The 16,278-nt window shown below is 39.2% G+C and overlaps 1 protein-coding gene across 3 annotated transcripts in view; it reads left to right on the top strand.

Annotated features, from left to right (window-relative positions):
• Positions 1 to 16,278, top strand: part of LOC100264068 (uncharacterized) — an 85,819-nt gene that overhangs the window by 57,793 nt on the left and 11,748 nt on the right. For all 3 annotated transcript variants that reach the window (XM_059742465.1, XM_010661648.3, XM_019224901.1), the window contains 2 exons: positions 3,052 to 3,185; positions 3,282 to 3,463. In XM_059742465.1, the coding sequence (XP_059598448.1) occupies positions 3,052 to 3,185; positions 3,282 to 3,463 (316 nt within the window). The remainder of the gene's footprint in view (positions 1 to 3,051; positions 3,186 to 3,281; positions 3,464 to 16,278) is intronic.

Genomic DNA, 16,278 nt, shown 5'->3' with positions numbered 1-16,278 from the left:
AGAAAACAACTCAGGAAAACTCAAGCAACACAGGAGCGTGCCACACTACACTGGGCTTTTTATGCCATGCTTCATTGCCTTGCTTTGAGAAATTCTCAATTCAACTAGGTTAATGGGTTTCAATACAATGTGTATTTTATGTTTTCCTCATATGGGAGAATGAGGGAAGAAATATTGAAATCTGATGTTCTAGAAAAAGATGTTTAGGATGCGACCCAATCTGTGGATGTCTAGAGTAATAGTGTTTTATGGCACCATCTGCCCGAGCAGTAAGATTTTTCATTTCAACTTGGTAGGTTTGGTTGAGCTGAATGCCACCTAATCTCAACCCATAGACCAATCTGATCATGCCATTCAAGTTGCTTCAGCTAGGTTGTGCCGGATATTGTAAGCTAATGATTGTTTTGCATTTCCTCGATGTACATTGCCATGTTAGGCTTTTTTAATAGTGTCTGAGTGATACCTAGGAGGATATTTTATGAAATTAAGATGCCAATAGGAGGAAAATTGAAACAACTTTTAGATTTAAACAAGTTTAACAGAATAAGCCAATTAAAGTTGGGGAGTTGCATTAAAGATAATCAGTAAAGAATTTGTAGCATCAGAGTAATTTTGTCTGATATTTCTGTAGGGGTTATGGTTGACAATTATTATATTTTATGTAAAAAAAAAAAATTAAACATAATTGTGCTTTATTTAATATATCTTCATTAATATAAGAGCTAGTTATCAATGAATTAGGTGAATCCTTATCCACGTATGTATACATGTGTATATGCTCATATATGCACAGAGGCAGGCCAAGGTGATAAGCTTGCATCGTACATGGGGCATATAAAGTTGCATGTCTCCTGAACTTTTATCAAGTCAGCACATCACACTTTAATAGGTTCATGTAAACCTAACTTGGCTTGAGAATTTCATGCTACCACCTCAGATGTTTGAATCTCCAAGGAAATGAAGAAATTCTGTTTAGAAGTTTTAAATTTCTTATGGCAGTTTAAGATAATAAATCCTTCTTCTGTGCAGGTAATGATGATAGTTATTGTGCCCAAATATTTGGTGTTTTTTAATTACTCTTGATATCTGCCAATAGTTTTGATGTTATATCTTTGCTATAGGTTTTCTATTAAATGCTATATCTTTGGTGTACCTTACTTGCAAAAAGCACTTGTGGTTCTGTTGGGTTTTTTCCTAAATTTAACTCTCCTTTCATGCCAGGTTGTGATTTTCTAAAGTTTCTTTTGAGTAGAATTTATGTTTTAACCCCTGATTTAAAACTAAACATGAATCTAAATAGAAGAAGCCGAAAAAAAAAAAAATGTAGCCAACCCCAAATAGTTAGGGTAAGGTTTTGGTATATGCTTGATTGATCCTTCATATTGCATTGGAGTTCTACCCGATGTATAGGGTATTGGCCAGTAGCTTTACCCAGTGGGTCAGGATTGCATCCACAGGGAATGCTTGTGAAAAACTTGGAACCAAAATAAATAAATAAATAAAAAACAATGGAAGAATAGATTATAGAGAGAGTTGTTTCTAAAATGATCAATGATATATAGTTGAATTTTGTAGGAGAATAGTAGAAAATTAATGAATAAAAACTAATTTTTATCAACAATGAAAAGTCCTTAGGGCTCAGGATCCCATTGATATCCTCACACTAGCCCTTATTTGTACACACTTAGGCCTAATGATTACCTCAACCCAAGTGAAATATATATTCATTAATCGCTTTTAGGTTTCAATTTTGCAAAAGGTGTCTTCTCCGTTTGATACCCAATTTTTCAACATTCTAGATCAATGTGTTTCTCACTCTAACAACAATAGTCACTAATCTCAATACTAGTGCCAAGAATTGGGGATATAAACATGTATTTTGCAAACTGGCTCTTTAGGCACAAGAAGAGAGTTACTTTCTAAATTTTGTGGGCACCAGATGGATCAGATCTGGGCATAATCAATTCTTTATGTTTAGCACTCTTTTAGCCTCGTATTCAGAGTCCCAATGTTACCCTCACCCTGGCCAAAACCTTAACCAAGCATAGAAAGTATTGAAAACATCATAAAAATAATAAAAATAATCCTTAGACTCAAGAATTGAATCTTTAAAATTGTGACAATTCATGATTGAGTTTTTGCAGATTGAAGAAAGCAAGAGAGAGCCTAGGAATCAAATCTAAGATTCCTAGATCAAAGATAATCAAGTTCTAACACTACTAAGGTAAAGAAAGAAAGAAAACTCTAGGAAATCTTCATAGACGTGCTAAAGGAGAACACCTTGCTACCACTCTTTTTCTCTTCCTTGTGTACCTTGTTCCTCTGTTCAAACTGGTCACAATCCCCTTTCTCAGCCACCAAAAGATGTTTAATATGTCCTTTCCAAACCCTTGGCAGTGGTAAGAAGTTTTGAGCCTTTTTAAGGGTGTTTGGACCTTCTCATCAGTTTAAGCCTGAAACCCCTTTTCAGCAGATTTTTTTTTTTTTTTTTTCTGATTTGTGTGATTTTTCCAGTAGAGAAAATGACCTCAGAATTTGATGAAAATTGTCAGATCCATTCTTCTATGAGTCTAGAATTTCCAAATTTTATTTCACTCAATCTGGACATCTTTATCCCCCTGAAATAGTTGCAAACTCCAAATTGGTCAAAATCAGGTCTGTAGAGGAGTTATGTAAGCTTCCTCTTATCTTGCTACTTTGTTCTCAGTTCCGAATGTTTTTGCAACCTTCTTGAACTCTCTGAAATTATCCCACCGCTCAAAATTTTCTTTCTAAGTCATCCAGGTTTGAGATCTTGAAGGGAAAACCTACAAAGAATTACATCAAGCTTAAAAACCATGAGAACCACCTGCATAGAAGGACAATGCAAACTTGGCTAATTAAGGACTATGATGTCCACTAAATTGCTTCAAAATGTGAGAAAATATTAATGATAACACGCAATTTATGGTATTCATCAATGTTTAATTGTTAGTATATATTTGTTTATTTCTTCATGATACCTTTTGATAACCTTTTCCGTTTACATTAGTGTTACTATGATTTATGCAGATGTATAGATGTTACTGGAGCATATAGTGCTCAAAAGACTGAGTTGAATATAAGTTTGACAGCAATAGGCCTTTTATGGACTACAACAGATTTTATTGCAAAGGGGCTTCTCCATGGACCTCCCAAGGAAACAGGTTCAGTTGTTATTTTAAAACTATTATTTTTAGTCAATTGTATCTTCTGTAGAGTCTACAAATAAATTCATCTTTCCACCCTGCTACAAATTACAGAAATTATGGATATGAGTTCTACTCCTAAACAAATGGATGGTGAAAGAAAGGAAGAGAAGACTCTCAACTTTGCTGATAAATTTGATGACCAATCTCCCTTGATGAATAGCGTTAATCGTGACAGGTTGCTATTCTCTGTCTTCTCATTACTTCAGAAACTTGGGGCTGATGAGAGACCAGAGGTATGATGACTTGTTTATAATGACTGGACTTACTCTGCTTTTTTGTTGCTAGAATTTCAATGAAATGGTCCCATGCTATCTAATACTGAATAATTGCATGATTGACATTGTAAAAGAGTGCAAGAACATCGACTCTCTATATTTCTTGAAGTTTTTGCATATTTTAGGAATATTTGTCAAGTTTTTAGTTGATTTGGGAGCTTTTGAAAGTTTTCCTAGTAATAAGTTGTTATGAGAATAAAGATCTATTGGAAATTTGGTACCTTGAATATTTTAATTTAGTAACTTGAAATTTTGTGAGGCTTTGCAAGGTGTATAAATAAATATATATTGCTAAGAATCCAGAATCAAATCAGGTCATACAACCTGGACGCGTTTATTATTAAAGATAATAAGTCAAACTTGGTTGAATAGCCTAAAATTCCGGGATTAATTAGGCTGATTTGTTCGTATATTTGGAATGTTCTATAGCTGTAAATTATTTGTAGGAATTTTACAGATTTTTTCCCATTTTTTCTTTGTAGTTTTTTGCCTTGATCCTAGGCTTACTTGTGTATATATTTAGTAGCAGCCATGTACACAATTCATTGAGTGAGATTAATAGAATTCTTTTTCATCTTTCCCTCATGGTATCAGAGCCCCTTTTTTAGGTTCTGAAAATTTTTAAGTGGCCCACATTGCTGCTAGAGGACAATGTCCAAAGCTATGTCTAAGGGGAAGGAAGTCACTATGGGATAAGTTTCTGGTTCCACAGAAGTCCTACTATTCGGATTACCACTCATAGGCTCAATGGGTAAAATTTTATGTGTCAAGCACAATCAGTAAGGTTCTTCATCAAAGGTCGAGGCAAGATGGGATATTTGAATGGCTCAAAGAAGGCTCCAAGTGCAATTGATCCCAATTATGCTGTATGGGATGTTAAGAATTTCATGGTGATGTCATGGATAGTCAATTCCATGGAGATTTGTATGGGATATTTGAATGGCTCAAAGAAGGCTCCAAGTGCAATTGATCCCAATTATGCTGTATGGGATGTTAAAAATTTCATGGTGATGTCATGGATAGTCAATTCCATGGAGACCGAAATCAGTCAAGGGGTATGTTCTTCTCAACTGCAAAAGAAATATGGGATGTTAAAATTGCATTTTTCAAATATGGACAACAACTCAATGTTGTATGATATGAAACATAAGGCTCGTGAAACAAAGCAAGAAGACCAGACAATGATGACTTATTTTTTTTTGATAGGAAATGACAAAGGAATATATTGATAAAAAGAAGGTACAATTAGAAGGATGAGGAATCCTCCCATCAAAGAAAAACAAGACTACAAGTAAACAAAAATAAGAAAGTACAAAAAGAGAAAAGTAGACACTCTAGTTACACACCGCTAACCAATCAAGTTGTAATATGTTAAGAGGAATCCCCTTAAAAACCTTAGAACAAAAGGCCCAAAAAGAGGTAAGAAAACAAATAGAATCCCAAAGATACTCATAATTCCTTGCTTTGTCCTCAAAAATCCTTGCATTTCTTTCCCGCCACACCACCCACATTAACGCGATGCACGCGTTTTGCCATAAAACAATTCCTCTCTTGGAAGATCCAAAACCATTAAAATTACTAGATAACATGTCAGAGATGCTCCTTGGGGAAACCCAATCCATCTTCGCTGATTGAAATAGTCGGTGCCACAACCCTATCGTCAAAGAGCAATGAAGGAAAAGGTGATCTACTGTTTCTCCATGCTTCATGCACAACTTACATATGTCAGGGCTAAGTGCTTTGTAGGGTCTTCTCAATTGTAGCAAGTCATTAGTATTAACCTTCTTGTGAGCCACCAACCAGACAAAGGACTTGACTTTGAAAGGGACCTGAGCATTCCAGACAAACTTGGTAGGGAAAACTGGAGGCGACTCAGAATATTGGGATAAGGCCAGAAAGAAAGATTTGACTGTGAAAAGACCTGAAGGAGATAAGGACCAAGATCTCTTATCTGGAACCAAAGGTGATATGTGTAGACGATCAAAAGATCGCATAAGGCCCTCTAAATCTTCTATCTCAGAATTAGAAAGATTTCGACGAAAATTGAAATTCCAAGAGAAGGGGCGGGTATAACCAAGAATTGATGAAATAGGAGCATTTTTATCCGTGACTACGCTAAGTAATCATGGATATTGGACACCCAAAGGTTGTTCCCCCCACCACAAGTCATCCCAGAACCGAATTCTATCCCCATTACCTACCACAAACCGAGTAAACTTGGAAAACTCTTGGTAGACTAGTGCAATGGCCTTCCAAGGACAACGATGAGACCATCTAACTATGTTGTTGACATCCCAGCCATTGGAGTGTGATCCATAAATGCTTAAAATCACCTGATGCCATAGAGCTGAACCCTCCCTAGGATATCTCCACAACCACTTCCCTAAAAGAGCGACATTCCTTATAGATATCTTTCCAAAACCCAATCCCCCTCTCGATTTCGACTTACACACTACGTCCCAATTAACCAAATGGTCTCTTTTGCCTTCCCCTACGCCTGACCATAAAAAATCTCTTTGCATTCTCTCAATTTTTGCTGCCACAGAGGCGGGAATCTTAAACAAGGAAAGAAAGTAACATGGCATATGGGTGAGACAAGATTGAATGAGGGTAATTCTGCCTCCAAAAGATAAATATGCCTTCTGCCACCCATCTAATCTCCTTGATATCCTCTCAATCACAGGATCCCAAAAGCCACTCGCCTTAGGATTCCCTTCCAGAGGAAGACCCAGGTAAAGTATAGGCCACCCAGAAGCCTTGCAGTCAAGCATCTCGGCCAACCTAGAAAGGTGATTCTGCTCAAGATTAATACCATAGATATTGCTTTTGTCAAGATTAACTTTCAAACCCGAAATATGCCCAAACACTAGCAGGACATTCTTAAGGGTCATCATATCCTCCTCCCGAGAGCTGGAAAAGAAAATGGTATCATCTGCAAATTGTAAGTGGGAAACCCTTGTTCTATTCCTACCCACCCTGAAACCCTCCAAGACGTTTCTCTCCTCAGCTTTCAATAACATCCTACTCAATACATCTGCCACTATAGTGAACAAGAACAGTGATGAAGGGTTTCCTTGTCTTAAACCTCTAGATGCCTTAACCCACCCTTTCGCATTACCGTTCACCAGGATTGCAAAAGAAACCGAGGACAAGCAACCTCTCATCCATTTCCTCCATCTAAGACCAAACCCTTTCATCTCCAACACATGATCCAAAAAATCCCAACTCACATGATCATAGGCCTTTTCAAAGTCAATTTTGAATACAACTCCTTCCTCCCTTGATCTTCTTTTCTCATCCACTATCTCATTGGCTATGAGAACTGCATCCAAAATTTGTCTCCCTTGTACGAAGGCTCCTTGAGTAGAATGGATGGTCTCATGAAGTACCCCTCTTATGCGCCCTGCTAACACTTTGGCTATTATCTTGTAAAGACTAGTGATCAAGCTAATAGGTCTAAAGTCTGAGATTCTCCTTGACATGCTTTTTTTGGGTAACAGAACTATAAAGGAAGCATTGGTGCTTTGATTAATAATTCCGCTCCTATGAAATTCTGCAAACACTTTCACTAGATCCTCCTTTATCACTTCCCAACAATCTTGAAACACTGCAATGGTAAAGCCATCCGGCCCCGGAGCCTTATCCATGTCCATCTGAAAAATAGCCTTAAAAATCTCTTCTTCAGTAAAGGGGGATTCCAACCTAAACGCACTCTCACCAGATATAGGGGACCAATCTAAGCCTTCCACTCTCCAAGATTCTCCAGACAGACTCGTGTAGAGCTTTTCGAAATACCTTAAAATCTCCTCTTTTATGCTCTCTGAATTATTCATCATTAGGCCATTTTCATTCTCCAACTCCTTAATAAATTTCCTATTTCGCCTACCATTGGCCACCTTATGAAAAAATTTTGAGTTACAATCCCCTTCTTTTACCCATTTCACCCTATCTTTTTGTCTCCAATGTATTTCTTCCCTCAAAATCAACTCCTCTAACTCCCCTTTTTTTAAAGCTCTTTGGGCTAAAAGTTCATGGGATAGGCCCCCTTCTTGCTCCAATGAATCAAAGTTAACTAAATCAGATAAGATATCTTTTTTCCTTTTACTTAGCTTTCCAAAAGAAGCCTTATTCCACTCTTTCAATTTGGCTTTAACGAACTGTAATTTCCTCATGAACTTGTGCCCTTCCCACCCATTTCCTTGAAACTCCCTCCACCATCTTCCAAAACTCTCCTTAAAACTAGGATGTTGCAACCACATATTTTCAAACCTGAATGGCGTTGGACCCCACTTGAACGGATTAGTTTCCAAGACAATTGGCCAATGATCCGATGTCCATCTTGGCAGTACTCCTTGAATACTTTGAGGAAATGCTTGTTCCTACTCATTTGAGTACAGGAAACGATCTAATCTCTTGCAAATTGGATTCTCTTGCATGTTTGACCAAGTAAATGATGCACTCCTTAAAGGTAAATCTATCAATTCGCAATCTCTTATGAAATCATCAAAATCCTTCATGCTTAGGGTTAATCTAGAACCGCCCAATTTTTCTGAACTTCTCCTTATGACATTAAAGTCACCGCCCACACACCAACGCGGAGAAGCCAGCCCAACAATGTCTGAAAGCTCCACCCAAAAATCCTTCCTGAGAACTGAGTTGTTTGGGCCATAAACTGCAGATAGCCACAGAGATTCGCAACCATCCAATGCAAACTTGATTGAGACCGAAAAAGAACCTAACACTACCTCCTCCCTGCTCAATTTTTTAGCGTCCCATATGATCAAAATCCCACCCAAAGCCCCACATGCCGGAAGGGCTGCCCAATCCTTATTTCTAGTTGTCCAAACACTACCCACGAATCTTCTATCACACTCCTCCTTTTTTGTTTCCTGAATCATCACTACATCCGGCTTTTCTGATCTCAGAAAATCCTTAACCACCCTTCTCTTTTTCTTTGAACCCAAACCTCTGGTATTCCAACTGATTATCTTCATGTGAAACTTTGTGACCCTAATCACCGAACCAAAACCAGTTAGTCTCACAATCCTGTGGAGCATCTGCTCTTCCTCCTGGAATATACCTTGATATCCAAAGTCTTTAAAACCTCACGTACTTTTGCCATTTTCCTAGGGGACAGTCCTTCTATTTGGAACTCGCCCGAAGGAGAGCCCGCAATACCTCCCAAGTGAACTGTAGCCTTACTAAACTCCTTGAAAGGTGATCTTAAATTAGCTGAGAGAGAATTGACACTCTCAAACATCTGGTAAGGACAAGCAGGCTGGATCACCTCCGTTTCCATTTCTAAATTAGGAATATCAACAGGAATTTGACCTTCATCGTTGACTTTTTTGGAAAAAAATTCAGAGTTTACTCGGTTTTCCATGGGTGCCAGAGATTGAGAAGATGAGTCGGGAGACATGGGGGTAGAGGGACTCAGAATGTGGACGGGAGGATTCAAGAGGGAATTAGTGAAGCCACTAGAAGGGGGTATATATGGATGGATGGAATTAAAAAGTGAAGGCGTTACCTCCAGAATTTCCGCAACCCTCGAAACACAGTTCCCCATCAAGCTAGGCCCTTTACCTCTGGTTTCTGGCAAAGAAGGCTTAACCATGGCTGCTGAGCCACGAGAATCAGACCCCACTCGGCCCAAAAAACCTTCCATATCTTCGTTGGATGAAAAAATGCTCAGATCTGCTTCCTTTCTCGGCGACGAGTCCCTTTCCCCTAAATTCTTCTTGCGAAGCCTTGGAAAACACGGAGAAAAGAGAGGGCTTGCATTTAATCCTCTGTTTGCCTGAGATTCGGCGCCTAAATCTTCTGTCTTTGGGTCCTCTTCGTTGTCCACCTTGATTTTTCCGCGCGAAATGGGCTCGCTACTGCTCTGGATGCCTTGTCGGTGCTCTGAGCTTGGGGAAAAGAAGGTTGACCACAGCTTCCTTGAACCGTACAACACCTTCTTCTCCGCTAACCTGCTCGACTGAAGCTCGAGGAGTCCAGGAGCTGATTTCCCCTTTTCGATTGCAGAAGATGAGTCTCCTTCTTCCTTGCGTGACGACGCCACAGTCACAACTGGGGTAACCTCTTCTAGGCTTAGGCCCAAGCCCAGCAGGCCTTTAATCTTGCAGCCCATTACAGCTGCACTTGGATCAATCTTTGCCAGCGCCTGGGCCTTCCTCTCGCAGGCCCGACAGCCCACATCAGCAATAGCCTCATCTTCTCCGGCCCAATCTCCTCCTGCTTCTCCAATCCCGTCCATCCCATCTGTTGATTTCAAACGAGACTGTGACGGGAGCTGGCAGCCCTTACCCCTTTCTCCCTCCTTCTTATGTCTGTTATCCTCCTCGACACGATACCTTCCCTCCGTCGTTGATCTGCCGCACTCTCCTCGTCTTTCTCCACTTGTCCCCGTGTGAGAAGCGACAGCCACCCGAGTCAACTCACCCTTTTCGCTACCTCTCCGTCTTTCTTCATCTCCGACCACTACGACGACGACTGTGAACACCCAATCCCCATCAGTCACCTCTAACATAGCTGGAAGGATTGCCCTATCCTTCATTACGATCTTTAATCTCGCCTTGCTGAGATCGAATAACTTCAGCTTACGCTAATCGATTTCATTTACAGACCCCCATTGCTCCACAATCTTCTTCAGGTGAACCTTCGACCATAGGTGAAATGGCAACCCCCTTAATTCGATCCATCCTTCTCTAAATTTCCCGTCTATTTCCTCATTTTCCTTCGGCGACCATCTTCGCAACTGAATAATGTTCCTTTCCCCAACCCTTAACTTCCTCAAATCATGGAGAAATATGGCTTCCTTGGTTGTTTCAACGAAAAATACACCCTTTCCAGCTGAAAAGGGTACGATCGTTACAACGCCATTCTTCCCTAAGCTTCTCGCCACCAGTCTTCCAACCTCAGCCCAATTCTCCCTGTCAAACTTGCTTTCACATACCACAGCTCGCGCCCACCTCCCCACTGGAACTAGACCACCTCCTCTTGGTCCTTCGTCACTAACTGTCTTCGCGTAGGATCTGTGCATCGAGCCCACTTTGTTGTGAGGCCAGCTTTCCCCTCTTAAATTCCTTCCTTTTTCTACTGCATTCGGATAGGGGACCACCAGCATTGTATCTAACGCTTTTTTGATACTCTCCCAACCTCTGCCCTTGTCGCCCTCAGGAATGATTAGAACGGAAGGTTTTCTGTTGGTAGCAAACTCCGAGATCCTTATGAACCTTCCATGGTTGTTGAAGCCAACTTCCAACAGATGAGCCCTGCATTTTCCCCTGAATTTTTTGTTGAACCCCATATGACTCTTTAATGCTAAGGCTTTCGTCAAGTATTCAACCATCCACCCAACTGCTTCCTTTTCAAAACCTAATGCAAAAACAGAGCCTCTACTTATCTCTGTCATCGAACACCATTCACCTCCTTGATCTCCTTCCAACCTAATCAAGAAGGTCTTTCTCTCAATCAAGACCTTCACCGTCTTCCTCTCAACCATTTTTCCCCGGTAAGTAGGCGACAAACGACAATGATGACTTATCAATGCTATGAATTGCGTCTGGTAGGATGAGGGAGAGGAAACAAACCAACAAGCTCAAACAGTAGAAGATTTTAGGTGGCTAAACAGTAGAAGATTAGACAGCCTACTACATTTGGATCTCCAGTTTTGCAGTAAGAAACAATTGGAGTTTCTCCAAAAATTCATAACCCCTTCTCCATCTACAGGAAATGTAGCTCAAGTGGGTAATTTTCTCTCTACCCTACACACAAAAATATCCGGTCCTCAGATCATAGATTTAGGTGCTTCTGATCATATTACAGGTTTGTCAAATCTTTTCTCTACTTATACTCCATATACAGGACATCAAAGATCAAAATAGACTTCTACTTAAGGTTACTAAGGCCTTAAGGTTTCAGTCAGGGGTTCCTAAACAATATTGGGGTGAAGCCATTTTGCTAGCTTCATATTGTATTAACAAAATGCCCTCTTGCATTTGAGACACCCATGAACATGCTTAAGAAATTCTTCCTTATGGTTAGCCACGTTTTTTTTCCCTTACACTGAAGATTTTTGGTTGTGTTGCTTTTGTTCACAACCATAATCATACCAAAAGTAAATTGGATCCCAAAGCCCTTAAATGTATCTTTGAAGGTGCTCACCAAGTCAAAAGGGTTACAAGTGCTTTCATCCAGAGCCCCAGAAATTCTGTATAACAACAGATATCGAATTCTTTGAAAAACAACCTTACTAGCCCAAACCTTCTCTTCAAAGGTGGAGTTTTAGACAGGAAGATCGGTTTTGGGAAGTCCTACTGGTTTCTATTTTCCAAATCTTCCCCCTCTTATTTGATCTTCCTTGTTTGGTATTTCAGAATCTGAAAATGAACCAAGAAAACAAGCTGAAATAAAAGTGTATTCGAGAAGGAATAAAGGAGCTAGCAATTCTCCTCACTGCCAAACCCCTTAACAGAACATGGAAAACTTGGACAACACAAATGAGTCCCTAAATTTCCTAAGTTATAAATCTGTTCATGAGTTTTCATCTGATTTGAATATTCCTATTGTTCAAAGAAAAAGTGTTCAGACTTGCATTTAACACCCTATCTCTAATTTTGTTTCCTATAGTCGGCTTAATCCATCCTTTGAAGTCTTTACCGCTAAGTTCCTATAGTCGGCTTAATCCATCCTTTGAAGTCTTTATCGCTAAGCTCTTTAGTGTGAGTATCCCAAATTCTATTTAGGAAGCCTTGAAGGATCAAAAATGGAGAGAAGCAACTCAAAAAGAAATGAGAGCCCCACATAAAAATGGGACATGAGACTTGGTGGAACCTCCTCCTAGAAAGAAGGTTATAAGATGCAAGTGGATATTCATAGTGAAATTCAAAGCAAATGGAACAATTAATTGATACAAGGCTAGACTAGTTGCAAAAGGATTCACACAAACTTACAAGATCAATTATCAAGAAACCTTTGCACTAGTTGCAAAGATGAACATAGTTCAAGTTCTCTTGTCACTTGTTGCCATTCAAGAATGGTCTCCTCTACACTAACTAGATGAAAAGAATGTTTTTCTTCATGAAGATTTAGAGAAAGAAGTATACATGAAATTACCTGTAATGACCTAGTCCTAACTGTGTCGATGTTGTCTGCTCTTGACCCAAGGACCTTCACAGCTTTAAATCGCATTATATGGTTAAGAGTAGCTCATACATATATAGCGTCAAGATATCACAATCACTCCTCGCCTCATGTAGACACAATGTCCTCATTGTGTTCCACAGGATTACAAGGCCAAACAAAGTCCCGCACTAGGGTGTGGGATTGGCTTTGATACCATTTATAACAATTCACTTCCTATCGTATAGATATTATTCACTCTGGGCCCAAACATTGTGTTATCTTAATGCTATATATGTATGAGCTCCTTTTAACCTTGTAAACATGTTTTAAAACTGTGAGAGCCCTTTAGGCCCAAAGCAAACAATATTTTCCCAATTGGGAACGAGTCATTATATTGCCACTTGGCTTTAAGGAAGAGTCGAGGAAAAGTTTAGGAAAAGGAAGGTTTGTAGATTGAAAAAAATCTCTTTATGGATTAAAGCAATCAACATGCACTTGGTTTGAAAAATTTACCAAGTCATTCCATGAAAAAAGATATTTCCAAAGTCAAGTTGATCTCACAATGTTTTACAAACATGGAGGAGGTAAGGTGACCATGCTAATTGCATATGTAAATGATATAATTGTGACTAGAAATAATCTAACTGAAATCAGAAATTTGAAGGATTCCCTTGCTAAAGAATTCAAAATTAAAAATTTGGGAGATTTGAGATACTTCCCAAGCATTGAGGCGGCTAGATCAAAGAAAGGGATCTTCTTGTCACAAAGAAAGTATACTCTAGACCTATTAAAAGAAACTGGAATGCTTTGATGCAAACCAGTGGACACCGTAATTGATGTTAATCACAATGTGGGAACATTGACAAAAAACCCTACCATTTTTTAAACAGAGTGGGCAAGTTAATTTATTTGTCTTGTATTAGACCAGATATTGCCTTTTTATTGGAATTGTTAGTCAATTTATGCATGCACCGAATGAAGAACATATGAATCCAATGGTAAGAATTTTGAGACATCTCAAGAGAGCACCTGGGGAAGGACTTCTATTTTGAAACACCAGCAACTGAGAGGTGAGGGCATACATGAATACTGACTAAGCGGGTGTATCAATGACAGATGGTCTACTTTTGGGTACTGCACATTTTTTACAGGCAATTTGGTGACATGGAGAAGCAAAAAACAATTAGTTGAGCAAGATCTAATGTAGTAGCTGAGTTTAGATCAATGGCCTGAGGAATTTTTGTACTCCTACGGTTAAAATCTCTCTAAGGAACTAAGATAAAGAATGATAGACCTATGAAGTTGTGCAGCGACAACATGGCTACCATAAGTATAGGTTACAATCTGATGCTACATGATAGAACAAATCGCATCGAAGTAGATCGACATTTCATTAAAGGAAAGATAGATAACAAGCTTATTTGTACATCATTCATGTCAACTGGAAAACAGTAAGTGGATGTGCTGACTAAGGGTCTACTGAAGCCACAATTCTAGGGAATTCCTGGCAAGCTAGGAATGGTCAATGTCTACAAACCAGCTTGAGGGGGAGTCCTAAGAATCTGGAATCAAAGCAGGCCATACAGCCTAAAGGAGTTTACTATTAAATATACGAAGTCAAACTTGGTTGAATAGCCTAAAATTCTAGGATTAATTAAGGCTGATTTGTTCCTATATTTAGATTATTCTATGGCTGTAAATTATTTATAAGAATTTGACAGATATTTTCCCATTTTTTCTTCCTAGTTTTTTTTACCTTGATCCTAGCCTTACTCATGGATATATTTAGTAGCGGTCATGTACACAATTCATTGAGTCAGATTAATAGAAATCCTTTGTCATCTTTTCCCTTATATATATATATATATATATTAGGGAAATGAGTATGTGTTGAGGAATCTTCAGATATTTGTTTTTGAATTAAAAAAGTAAAAGGGTAGCCTCTTCTTCTTCTTTCTGACTTTACCAAAGAATGAAGTAGATGCTGGATTATGTCACCATCTTAACTGTTTTTCCCTGTTGAAATTGCACCTGGAATTCACACATCCCCATCCCAATCCCTTGCCACTTGAGTGAGGCCTCAAGTATTTATCAGTATCTGGTCAATGAAAGGAGGCTCAGATATATAATAAGTGATGTTGTTTCGATGCGGATCTATTGTTGTTGGTAGTGCTACTGAAATGCCTTAATCATGACCAATTTCATCTCATAACATTCACATACTTGATGCTCTTGGTAGTGGTATTTAAAAGTCACCCATTACAAAGTCTCATTCCAGAACATTCAAGATTTGGAAGAAAGGCCCTTTGGAACCAAGTGATTAGAGGGAAATATGGGGAGGAAAGAGGTGGGTGGAGCTCTTGTGAGGCTAGGGAGGCTTATGGAGTTGGGTTGTGGAAAGCAATTAGAAAGTTGGGCACCTAGTGACCCCTAGATTTGACTTTGTGGTGGGAGATGGAAGGAAGGTGAGCTTTTGGAAGGATAAGGGGTGTGGAACTACTCCTTTGTGTGAGTCATTCCCCTCTTTATTTGCCCTAGCAACTTCTAAAGAGGCTTGGGTGAATGAAGTTTGGACAGCTTTTAGGGAAAGAGGGGGAAGTTGGAACCCTTGCTTCTCTAGGCCTTTCAATGATTGGAAGATGGAAGAGGTGGAAAGGTTGTTTTGTTGTTTGGGAGGGAAGAAGGTAAATGTGGATGAGGAGGATAGGGTGAGGTGGATGGACTCGAAGAATGCCTTGTTCTCAGTTAAGTCCTTGTATAGAGCCTTGCAGCTGGACTCTCTAGTTTCTTTTCCTTCGAAGATTATATGGAACTCTAGTGTGCGACCTAAATTAAGTTTCTTTGCATGGGAGGCTTCGTGGGGAAAGTTCCTAACCTTGGACCGAATTCAGAAGAGGGTTGGGCTTTAGCTAATAGATGCTTTTTTTGCCAAACGTTTAAGGAATCTATCGATCACCTCCTTCTCCATTGTGAAAAGACAAGGGAAGTGTGGATGTTGTTCTTTTCATTGTTTGGAGTGTCTTGGGTGTTTCCCTCTTTGGTAAAGTAAACTCTCTTAGGGTGGAGGGGGTCCTTTGTGGGTAAAAAACGTAAGGCTATGTGGCAAGTGTGTCCGTTACGTTTGTTTTGGTCCGTTTGGAAGGCAAGGAATAGAATTGCCTTTGAAGATAGTGTGTTGTCCATCCAAAGGCTGAAAACTTCTTTTGTGTATTTATTGTGGTCGGAGACCAAATTGTTGATAAAAGGTAGTCCTTCGACCTTAATAGATTTTATAGATTGGATGGGTTCTCGGTGAGGGAGAAGGTTTTTTGTTTTCTTGTTGTTTTGGGTTCAGTTGTAAGGGGGTGAGTGTCTCTATACTGTACATCTTTGGGTCGCTATTTTAGCGCCTCTTCGTAATACAATTCTTTTGCTTATTTATCAAAAAAAAACATTCAAGATTTTGGAAGTTTGTGGAGTTGACTGGTTGCTTGATTACTAGTTGGTCAATCTAAGTCTCATGTAGAACTTTATCAAGAGAAGTGATTTACAAAACTTTGGGCTTTTAATTTTATTTTGCTCTTAGCTGGGGTATCTTTGTTTTAATGCGCAGTGCTGTATCAGTGGTGAAGGACATCCTTTTTTTAATTCAGTTTTTAAATTTC

Source organism: Vitis vinifera, chromosome 14 (genome assembly GCF_030704535.1).
Source record: "Vitis vinifera cultivar Pinot Noir 40024 chromosome 14, ASM3070453v1".
Classification (NCBI taxonomy): Eukaryota; Viridiplantae; Streptophyta; class Magnoliopsida; order Vitales; family Vitaceae; genus Vitis; species Vitis vinifera.
This window is presented reverse-complemented; position numbering and strand designations above follow the sequence as displayed.